Raw genomic sequence first — 10,519 nt, forward strand, 5'->3', positions numbered from 1 at the left:
TCCACCAGGGACGCTTGGGTGGCTCAGTTAGTTAAGCGTCTGACTCTTGATGTAGGCTCAGGTCATGATCTCACGGTTCATGAGATGGAGATCTCAGCTCAGGTCATGGTCTCATGGTTTATGAGATCGAACCTGACGTGGAGCTCTGCGCTGACAGCACAGAGAAAGTATTCTGTCTCTCCCTCTCTCTCTGCCTCTCTTCTGCGAAAACGCGCACGCGCTCGCTCTCTCTCTCTCTCTCTCTCTCTCTCAAAATAAGTAAATAAACTTTCAAAAAAAGAAGAAGAATCCACCAGTATTAAATAGCATGCATCTTCTGGATTCATTCAAGAAATAGTTCTAATGTCTTACACAGTAAAGCATAGCTGAACAAGAAGTATCGGAAGTCAAGAAAATCATAGTAAGAAAAATCTGTTAAGAAACCAGAGGGAAGTCAGAGCATGAGTCTTTGGGATATGGCAGCCTCCTCCAAAACCAGTAGGGAGAGTGATCCACCCAGATTTATACAAAGCTTCATAGTTTGTAGAGCACGCGTGCATCATTATCTCATGTGATCCTCCTTGCAACCAAGTATTTGGGGTGGGAGTTGCCCTCTGTTCCTGTTGAACTAACTTCTTCCGTGCACTTCTGTGTGAGAGTCACTCTGGTGAGTGCTGGGGACACAAAGATAGAGCGTAAGACCTAGAGCCTGTCCTCAGGAGCCCGCAGGGTAGGAGGAGAATGCACACAGACACAAGTTAGTTCAGTGCCGAGTCATAAATGTTCTAATGGAGGACGTAGTGATTGACTTTGCACCAGCAGATGAAGGGAGTTGGCATCTGGGCTTGGTCTTGGAGTTTGCCAAGCAGAGGAAGGGGAAAAACATTCTGGCCAAGTTCAGTACATGCAAAGGCACAGAGACATACAGGGACTTGACTTTCTGGAGCATAGGGTACTCTGCTTGGGGATAGGACGGCCAGAAAGCTGGAGGGAAATGGCAGAAGGTGAGGCAGAAAAAATAGGCTTCTAAATTATCAAGCGCCGGTGTGCCACGCTGTCGGGGAGAAAACCCTAACCTTTGACCCATTTCTCTACTATTTCATGCAGACAAGCAGCCCTAACCAGGCCAGAAGAGTTGTCCTACGAAGTTATCAACATACAAGCTACTCAGGTGTGTGCGGGCAATTGCACAAGCCAAACGTTAGTCCCCTCCTCACCTCCTAATAACCTTGAACTTCACTGGCCCTCCCTTCTCTCTAATCAGCATGTATCTAGAGCCCCTAGCCTGGCAATCAGGTGAGGAACTGACCTGCATCACGGTGGCGGGATGAAAATTAAACACCAGGTGCACAGAGAGGCAGTCGTGCTGACACATCCCTTTCACTGCCTTCCCCTCGTGTTTCTCCAACAGGACGAGCAAAGGAATGAAGAGCTGGCTCGCATCATGGGGGAGCTGGAGGTCACGGACCAGCCGAGGCAGAGTGCCAGCAAGGGGGATGATCTACTTGCCATGATGGATGGGCTGTAGGTGTACTGGCCCGGGACCCTCGGCCCCCTGTGGGGCGGGCTCCCCAATAAGGACCCCAGAGATGCCTTGGGGAGCAACATGATGTCGCTGGTTTTCTCCGGAGTGAGCAGGTACCTCCCGTTCCTGTTTGTGTTGTAACTGAACTACACAAGTCTCCCTCAAGGAGCACAGTGTCCGGAAGGCACACACATACCCACGTTCTCACCAAAATATATTCTGCATTTTAAATTGGACCTTCTCCATTTTCTTCTGGTTTTATGGCAACCATCTAAAGCCATAGGGCCATAGGTTCAAGCCCCAGAGCCAGGAAGGGGGCGTGCCTGTTGCGGCTCTCCATTGGGGCTTTCCTGTGGATGCCTATGGCTCACGGGCACCTGTGAATTGTCACAAAACTTCAGGGCATCATGGGATGTACTCTGCCTTGTAAGCGACTTTGAAATGCGTGGGGAAGGCAGTTGGGGCCCAGCTGAGACAGCCCTCCTCTGCCTGGCACCCCGGGAACCGTAACCTCAGAGGCAGAGTAAGTAAGGCCACTACAGGGAACACGCAGCTGGGCCCCCGCGCAGAGCATGTGGGTATCTGTCCTTCTCTGCACACCTCGCTATCCATATGCGGTATGGGCGTGTCCCATATGGAAGCGTGTGCCAAGGAAATAGTTTGCTTGGTATGTACTCTTCACCCCCAGGGTCTTCCTCTGCCGCTTAGTGTCCGTGCCTTCTAAAGACCCCCGGCATGATGTGCTGTGACACCCATCTCAGCTTCACCATCAGTGGCCGGACAGAGCCTTAAGTGAGTGGAATATGTGGGAGGTACACGTGGTGTGGCACTTTCCCTTTCATGTACCAGATGAGCTACTTCCCTTGGCGGGAAGCCAAGTCTAATTGAGATCCATGTAAAATATCTCAGGCCAGGGCAGCCCTAACTGCTTCAAAGAAGGAGCATTAGCCCACCACCACAGGCTCATCCTGGACCCAGTAACTGGCAGGCTCAGGGCCAGCCAGCATCCAGAGGTCAAGGTCCATTCAGTCCCATGGAAGAAATACCCAGAGTGGCAGAAGGCAAGAGAGAAACGGAGCTGAGCCAATCACTGCCTGAGATCGAGCCAGCCACAGGGACCACTCGGGCCCCTCATGCCGTGGCAAGAGTGGAGGCAGACATAGTTCTGGAATGTGAGGGGCAGGGAAACTGCCCTTAGCCTGCCGAAGGCATAGCTTTTGGGTACAGAAAGATAAATCACTAAATGAACCTAAGTTGCTTCCTACGAATGAAAGTTACACTTCCTTACCTACAGAACCCCCCAGAAGGTCCCTTGGGGAGGAGACGCGTATCATGCCACCTGTTAACAGCTTACAAAGAGCCCTCTGTTTTAGCCTCTTTTAAGCACTCTGGCTACCAGTTGGGGCGGCCTGAAGGGGGGACAGATGAAGGGGAAGGCTCTTTCCTGTTCTGGGCCAGGCTCCCACCACACTGCCACAAACCGAAACTCCACGGCCTGCTCCAGGCCTGTCCTGGAGCCTTGGAGGTGGGCCACCAGCTGCTGAGAAGCAGCCACCTCCCTTCACCTATCCCAGAGCCATGCGGATGATTTCAAACGTGTCTGCTTCCTCAATAAATAAACAAGATACAGATCTCTGGTAGGGCAGCCTTGTGATGAGGCAACCTTTGCGTTTCATGTCTCTAGACTCGCACAGCTATTGAGAAAAACAAGTTCACTTGCGTGGTGGTTGAGGACATGCAGAGAAAGCAGGGGAGGCAGGAGGAGGCAAAGAAAACAGAAGACGGGGGTTGATCCGGCAAGAATGTGGACTGAGCACTAGCACTTCATCAGTGTTCATTTAAAACAAGGCCCCGTGTCCGAGGGTATCCTAACACAGTATTCAGTGTGCGTCAGGGGAAGGCGTCCCACGGTCAGAGTCAGGACACTGGGCTGTGGCCCCATCCCTGCCTCAAACTCACCATGGCCTCTGGGGCACTCACTCTCCCTGAGCCTCAGTTCCCTCATCTGGAAGAAAGAGAAAGAACAGGTTCACTGGCTTCAAGCTGGCGTTGAGTTTACAGATTCCTTGGCCCCTCCCCAGGTGGGAGCTGAAAACTGGAATCTATACGTATGCCACCCCCCCACTCCATGCTTTGGGGGTAGATCTACTCTTCCAGCTCCTTCTGTGACCGACCTCCTCCCAGCTCAGCTTCAGCCTGTTCCACTCTTGTTCACATAGTGTCGGAATGCCCTACAGATCAGTAAGGCAAAGTTCTAGAACGGTCTTCTGAACAAAAGGTCTTTAATGGCTCCCAGAAGAAAGACGTAAAAAGTTAACAGTGAAGGGGGTTAAAAAGGGTGGGAAAGAGCATTTAGCTCTCAGTTCTAAGAGGAAAGTCACCTCACATGGTCCATGTGAGTATCTAACAATTCTTAAAGGCAAACTCACTTTTTCCAACCCCAGCATGGGAACCAGATCCTGGAGATCCCCAGGTCTAAACAAGGGCACGTTCCTGCGTCCACTTGCACCTGGTTTGTGGCCAGTTTACATCCAGGAGAGAAGCCAACTTAAGCCATGTGAAACCACAGGAAGAGAAATGCAAATTTTAGAAAATACACCTATTTACCATAGTGCCTAATCATAAAGACCCAAATTGTTTTTTTATTAAATATAATTTTTTGTCAAATTGGTTTCCATACAACACCCGGTGCTCATCCCAACAGGTGCCCTCCTCAATGCCCATCACCCACTTTCCCCTCTCCCCCCACCCCCCATCAATCCTCAGTTTGTTCTCAGTATTTAAGAGTCTCTTATGGTTTGCCTCCCTCCCTCTCTATAACTCTTTTTTTCCCCTTCCCCTCCCCCATGGTCTTCTGTTGAGTTTCTCAGGATCCACATATGAGTGAAAACATGGTACCTGTCTTTCTCTGCCTGACTTATTTCACTTAGCATAATACCCTCCAGTTCCATCCACGTTGCTGCAAATGGCCTGATTTCATTCTTTCTCATTGCCAAGGAGTATTCCATTATAAAGGCCCAAATTAAAATCTGAAAACGAATACAACCTTTACTTATCCCTTACTCTCTTTGTTTTAGGTCCTGGGTAACTCCTCTTCAGCTGCCAAATTCCTGGACAGCTGACTGTAGAGGGGGTCAAAGGGAGTGTTTACCAGGGATTGGATTGAGGAAACCCGGTCACAGTTGGATCTTCCCCACATAGCTTTGTGATTCGTGTGAAGTAAATTCTCAGATCATAACTCACCCCTTTCAGATGAGAATTTCAAAATGCATTCCAATGGCCCGTGGATTGTTTGACACTCTGGATTATTGAGTAATGTAACACTCCCCCCACCACACACACACACACACACACACACACACACACACACACACATTCTTTTTGTTTCTGGCCTGTGGTGCTTCTGCTGACAAAAATAACATTACCTTCTCTGTTAGTTCCCCAAACCACACAAAACCCTAATTGCATTAGGCCTGGTGAAGCCACACAGCTGGCGCGGGCCCAGATGAGCCGGGAGCAGACCCTGGGCTCCTAAATCCTGGACGGGCACATTTGCCTCAGATCACTACGCCCTCCTTTGTCTTTGCTAAACTCTCTAACTTCCTTTTGAAACACTGGGGCTATTGTTTTTTTCGGGTTTTCAAGAAGTCACGGTAGCAGCCAAGGACCTTCGACACGGGTTTTCTGGGTGTCCTAAAGACCTCTCGGCTCCTGGGACAGCTGCTTCCTGTGCCTTCCACTTCAGCGCGTCTTGTCTTCTATCCGTGCCCTTCTTCCCCTCAGTCACACCCAGCCTCCTTTCTGCACCTCAGACGCACCCCCAGCCCAACTGCTCCCACCCACACCCTGGGGCTCTGCTTCCCCAGGCTGTCCTAGTTCCTCTCTGCTCACTCTCCAGGCTTCCTGGCCGGCTCCGCTCCCCTCCTTCCTACATGCTCCGGTCACCACACAGACCCCTTCTCCCCTCCTCCCGGCTCTGCCCGCTCTGCCAGGTGCAATGGCCTTCTCTCCTCCCCATTCCCCTTGGCCTTTGGAAGGCTCTCGGCCCTGCTAAGCTCCATTCGCTTCCCAAAATTCTCTCCCCCTTTGGCCCCGGTGGCTCACTTTGTGCCCACACTTCCCCTCTCTCCCTCGGTGGCTCCTGACGGAGTACTGTCCAGCATGATACAGATGCTGTTGCTGTGGGCATTTTTCAAAGTCTGTCAGAATGGCCAGGTCAATTGCCAGATGACCCCAATTTCACCCTTAGCCTCTCTCCCCGCCCCTCACTCTCCCCTCGCCTCCCCCCTCCCCCTGCCCCCCAGACACCCCCGCAGCACCCAACCTTCATTCTTCTGCCAAGCGTTTGCCTCATTTTCTTTCCGAGAGGCCGTTACTCTGAACTCTTTCTTTGACTCACAAATCTCCGTGACCCCTGTCCTCGCCTCGGCTGCAGGTTCACTTTCCCTGAGATCTTCCACATCACCTCACAACTCGGTGTCCAACACTGACATCTTCGCTTATTTAGTACATTTACTTCACTTTCTTTTTTTTTAAATATATTTTTCAGTGTTTATCTATTTTTGAGAGAGAGAGAGACAGAGTGTGAGCGGGAGGGGGCAGAGAGAGAGGGAGACCCAGAATCTGAAACAGGCTCCAGGCTCTGAGCTGTCAGCACAGAGCCCGACGCAGGGCTCGAACTCACGGACTGTGAGATCGTGACCTGAGCCGAAGCCAGACACACAACCGACTGAGCCACTCAGGCGCCCCACATTTACTTCACTTTCAAAAGGCATAGAGAAACTTCTAAAATTAATATAATACAGAATAGGACAGTTTTCCATAGAAAAGGACTAGAAGCAATGGGTAGAAGTTACCAAGAACATCCGACCGCGGAGTCTAATGCCTGGCAGCAAAGTGAGCCGCTAGTCACCAGTGCATCTTCTGAGCACCGTAGAGGGGTTTTAGGGCACTGGGTGCTGAGCTGGAGCAGGTGACCTGGGAACTGCCCTCTTGGGATTCTGTGATTCTCTGACAATTGGAAACTGAACCATTAACAGCTCATCTAAAGGGAACACGGGAATTCAAGGCTCCTGAAATGAACTCAATTCAAGTGGGCCCAGCACTAGTCTAGGTTTTGGGTTGCAAAACATTGAAACCAATTCTGGCTACTTAAGTAGAGAAGGAATCGACTTACAGGGCTCTGGGAACTCACAGTTATCAGGAAGACTGAAGCACCAGGAGAAAATGGCCAGGAAACAAGGGTAAGCAGGCAGCAGAGGAAAGGACGCTGGCACCAGTAGCAACCCCAAGAATGAGGACTGGACGATGCCTAAAAAGTCCATGCTGGTTTATGTCACTTGCTCCAGATTTAGAACCTTGTAACGCCTGAGTTTAGGTCATCAGCCCATGCCATAGCCAACAAGGATGAGAGACAATATCTGGCCCTGAAGTCATCTGGAGTGGGAAGCCAAACCCCACTCAAAATGCATAGCATGCCTGATTTCCCCAACTGTGGGGAAAGGAGTTTAGTGGCTGAGTAGCCAAAAAATGGGATCTCCCCCACAGAGTCATTCCACCATCTCTCTCGATAACCAGAGTTAAAATATAAATCATTGAGGGGTGCCTGTCTGGCTCAGTCAGAAGAGCATGAGACTCTTGATCTCAGGGTCGTGAGGTCGAGCCCCACAATGGGCATAGAGAGTACTAAAAAAATAGACTTAAAAATTTTTTTTTAGTCATCGACTTCTCCTCCTCCCACCCATCCTCCAGATCTAATCAGCCTCCAGGGAGTCTTATTATTCCATTCGGTCTTTAACATTCAGCACTTCTTTCCATTCCAACTGCTGCCGTCTTCATCCAGATCCCTATCACCTTCTCACCACATTCATAAAGCTGGTGTTCCTCATGTAACTGTGGTTTGTAATGTGAAGCATTTGGGCCTCCTCAGGCTTTCTCCCTGTCTCAACACCCAGGAGACCAGTAGGGGAGAAAGTAAGATTTACATAAATAAGGGTGCCTGGGTGGCTCAGTCGGTTGGGTGTCTGACTTCGGCTCAGGTCATGATCTCGTGGTTTGTGAGTGTAAGCCCCGCATTGGACTCCGTGCTGACAGCCCAGAGCCTGGAACCTGCTTCGGATTCTCTCCGCCACTGCCCCCCCCCCCCCACCACCAAAATAAACATTAAAAAAAATTGTTTTTAAGATTTACATAAATAAGTATGCAAGTCTGCATACAACAAGCAAACATACAGCAAGCAATATGCTATAGGGGTTAGGAGTGAGACATCACTCCCAAACAGGGTTATCGGTGAAGACTTCAGAAAGATACAGCACTTGAGCCAGACTTTGAAGTAGAGATTGGACTTAACATCCAAAGACAAACAAGAGAGGATCCCAGGCAGATGGAGCAGGATAGCAAAGGAAGAGGCAAGAGTTCAGGGCTTGTCTGAGTTGCTGAGTGGCTAGGTCTAACTAGAGAGGAAGACAATGGGCCTCAAATTGTAGTGTGCATTGTTGGATGTGCAGATTCCCGAGCTCCACTTCTGATTCAGTGAAACAAAGCATTCCATTAAGGCAAGTTGTCCCCATACCACACTTTAGGAAACACTGGTTGGAGGGTTTGAGTAGAGAACCTGAAAAGAGATCCAGCTGGAAGGTGAGGTGAAATCAAACCAATGTCAGCACTGGAACCTTTATTCTGTTAATTAATCAGAAGTTTTCTTAGCAGGTAAGTAATATCATAACTGTGCTTTGAATCTGTTGGCAAAGATCATGAGACACACAGGCCAGTAAGATGGTTTTCATAATGAATCAAGTGAGAGAAAGAGGGTCTCAACTTGGATGGCGGCAGTCAGAATAAAAATACAAGTGAGGGGTGGGAGACGCACTTCCAAGAATTTGCAGGGATCAGTGACTGACAGGTGTAAGGAATAAAAAAATGATCCAAGTGATCATATTTATTCGAGGTGGTTGAATGGTTGAAAACTGGTGGTAGCAACCACAGAAATAGAAAAATTCAGGGCAACAACTGATTTGGGAAGAACTTGATAAATTTATCTCGTAGACATGCTGAGTTTCAAATACCACTAAGACATGGGGGCATGAGCAACAGACAGCTGGAAAACGGAGTTTCATAGAGTGGACTGTGCCCGTGATCTAGACAAGAAACTCAGCACATAGTAGTAGACAACGTGGATAGATGTGACCAAGTTGAGGGTGGGGCTGGGAATACAGCCCAAGAGAAAGCACACATGTTAGGAAGCAGGAGAAGGAAATGGGGCTTAAAAAGAGAGGGAGAGAGATGGGAGAATAAACAACCAGAAATCCATAAAACCAAATGATACAATGCCCCCCGTGGGGGAGGGGGGGCGGAATACCAAGGAAGAGAATGGACAATATAGTCAAGCACTAAGAAGGACCATGAAAGTAAGGACTAAGGAGAGAAAGGTTCTCCTTACAAACCATCAGTAACCCCTGCCAGAGAAGTCAGTGGAGTCTTGGAAGTAAGCCAGATCACAGAGTTGAGTGAAAGGATGACGGCCCTAAGACAGAGTAGCGATTCTCAAACTTTTTCGAAGTGTGAAATAAAATTATAATATTAATTCATTGTAAAAGAACAATAATAGACCCATTAACATATTTTTGTATAAAAATGACTATTTTCGGGGGGGGGGGCGCTGGGTGGCTCAGCCCTTTAAGTGTCAGACTCTTGATTTCAGCTTAGGTCATGTTCTGACGGTTCATGAGATCAAGCCCCACGTCCGGCTCTGTGCTGAAAGCACAGAGCCTGCTTGAGATTCTCTCTCTCCCTCTCAAAAATAAATTCATTAATTAAAAATAATTTTCAACTATATTTTCAAAAAGAAAAAAATTGATGGGAAGAGTCACATTGTGCTGTGTTCTTGCAAATCTCTTTAATGCCTGTCATAACAGAAGTCAGTTAGATTTTCATATGTGCTTCTGCGTTCAGTCCCTTGCAATACGTTGTTTTGCTTGAAGTGCATGCAGGAAATCCAGCCTCACCAAGATAGGAAATTGGACAAAAGATTACACTTAGAGAACCACGGGTGTAGGGGCCTCCTGAGAAGTTCCTTGTGTGGAAGATTAGGAGAACCAAGAGCAGCTTGCATGGAGGAGGAAGGCAGTTTCTATTTTTAGGACGAGAGAGACCAACTGTGATCCTTGGGAGAAGGGGAAGGCTCGTGGGGGAGCTGGAAATCAATGAATGAGAGTGAAGGACTGAAACAAGCCTACACCTTAGGGAGCCAAGTGCTTTCATGTATCAATGAAGGTCAATTCTCCGAGATTGACATCCTTTTTTTTTTTTTTTTCTAATGGGGAAATTAAAGCTTTTACCAAATGACCTCTGAAAAACGTAAATCAGATCATGTCACCCCCACTTTGATACCCCATCAACTGCACTTGTAGAAACTGAGGCACAAAAAGGATAATTAACTTGTGAAAAGTCAGCAGGGAGCAGATTTGAAGCCAGGCACTGCGGCCAGAGCCTGCACTCCTAACCGGGAAATCCAACCCCTTACCTTGGCTTACAAAGCCTTAAATGCTGAAGCTCTTGCCTTCGTCTCCCACCTCTTGGCATGCTACTCTCGTCTTACTGGCTTTTCCGTTTTTCCAAATTGGCGAGCGCCATTTCCCCCAGGTCCTTTGCACAAACTGCTCCCTCTAACTGAAGTGCTCCTCTCCTAGTTTTCACAAGGTTGGCTTCTTGTCATTGATCTCAGCTCAAACGTCACCTTCTCAGGACACCCCTGACCATCCGATAAGAAGCCACCCAGGACTGAAGGACTCTTATAATTTTCTTGTTTTGTTATGGACGCCCGCCCTCAAGTAGTTTTAAGGGTTTCCAGATCAGGGAGCTTGTCTCCTCGGTCACCGCTGTTGTGCCCAGAGCCTGGGAGGAAGCCTCAATGAACATTTGTTGAAAGAATGAATGACTCCCGGGGAGGAGAGACTCCAAGACGCAGGCCCACAGTCGCCCGTGCGCGAGCACGCCGCCCGCGAGGCATTCTGGGGA

General features: G+C 48.9%; 1 protein-coding gene and 1 long non-coding RNA gene across 6 annotated transcripts in view; one reads left to right on the forward strand and one right to left on the reverse strand.

The window, feature by feature from the left end:
• Window positions 1-1,740, forward strand: part of OSCP1 (organic solute carrier partner 1) — a 26,512-nt gene extending 24,772 nt beyond the window's left edge. For all 5 annotated transcript variants that reach the window (XM_060625813.3, XM_060625814.2, XM_060625811.2 and 2 more), the window contains 2 exons: window positions 1,087-1,150; window positions 1,391-1,740. In XM_060625813.3, coding sequence (XP_060481796.1) covers window positions 1,087-1,150; window positions 1,391-1,507 — 181 coding nt within the window. In that variant the 3' untranslated portion in view covers window positions 1,508-1,740. The remainder of the gene's footprint in view (window positions 1-1,086; window positions 1,151-1,390) is intronic.
• On the reverse strand, window positions 387-3,729 carry LOC132673276 (uncharacterized). The gene is made up of 3 exons (XR_009607947.2): window positions 3,679-3,729; window positions 3,464-3,509; window positions 387-653 (listed from the first exon to the last, which is right to left on the reverse strand). It is a non-coding gene; the product is annotated as an uncharacterized LOC132673276 (long non-coding RNA).
• Window positions 3,730-10,519: the final 6,790 nt, after the last annotated feature.

The sequence above is a fragment of the Panthera onca genome, chromosome C1, assembly GCF_046562875.1.
Source record: "Panthera onca isolate mPanOnc1 chromosome C1, mPanOnc1 haplotype 2, whole genome shotgun sequence".
NCBI lineage: Eukaryota > Metazoa > Chordata > Mammalia > Carnivora > Felidae > Panthera > Panthera onca.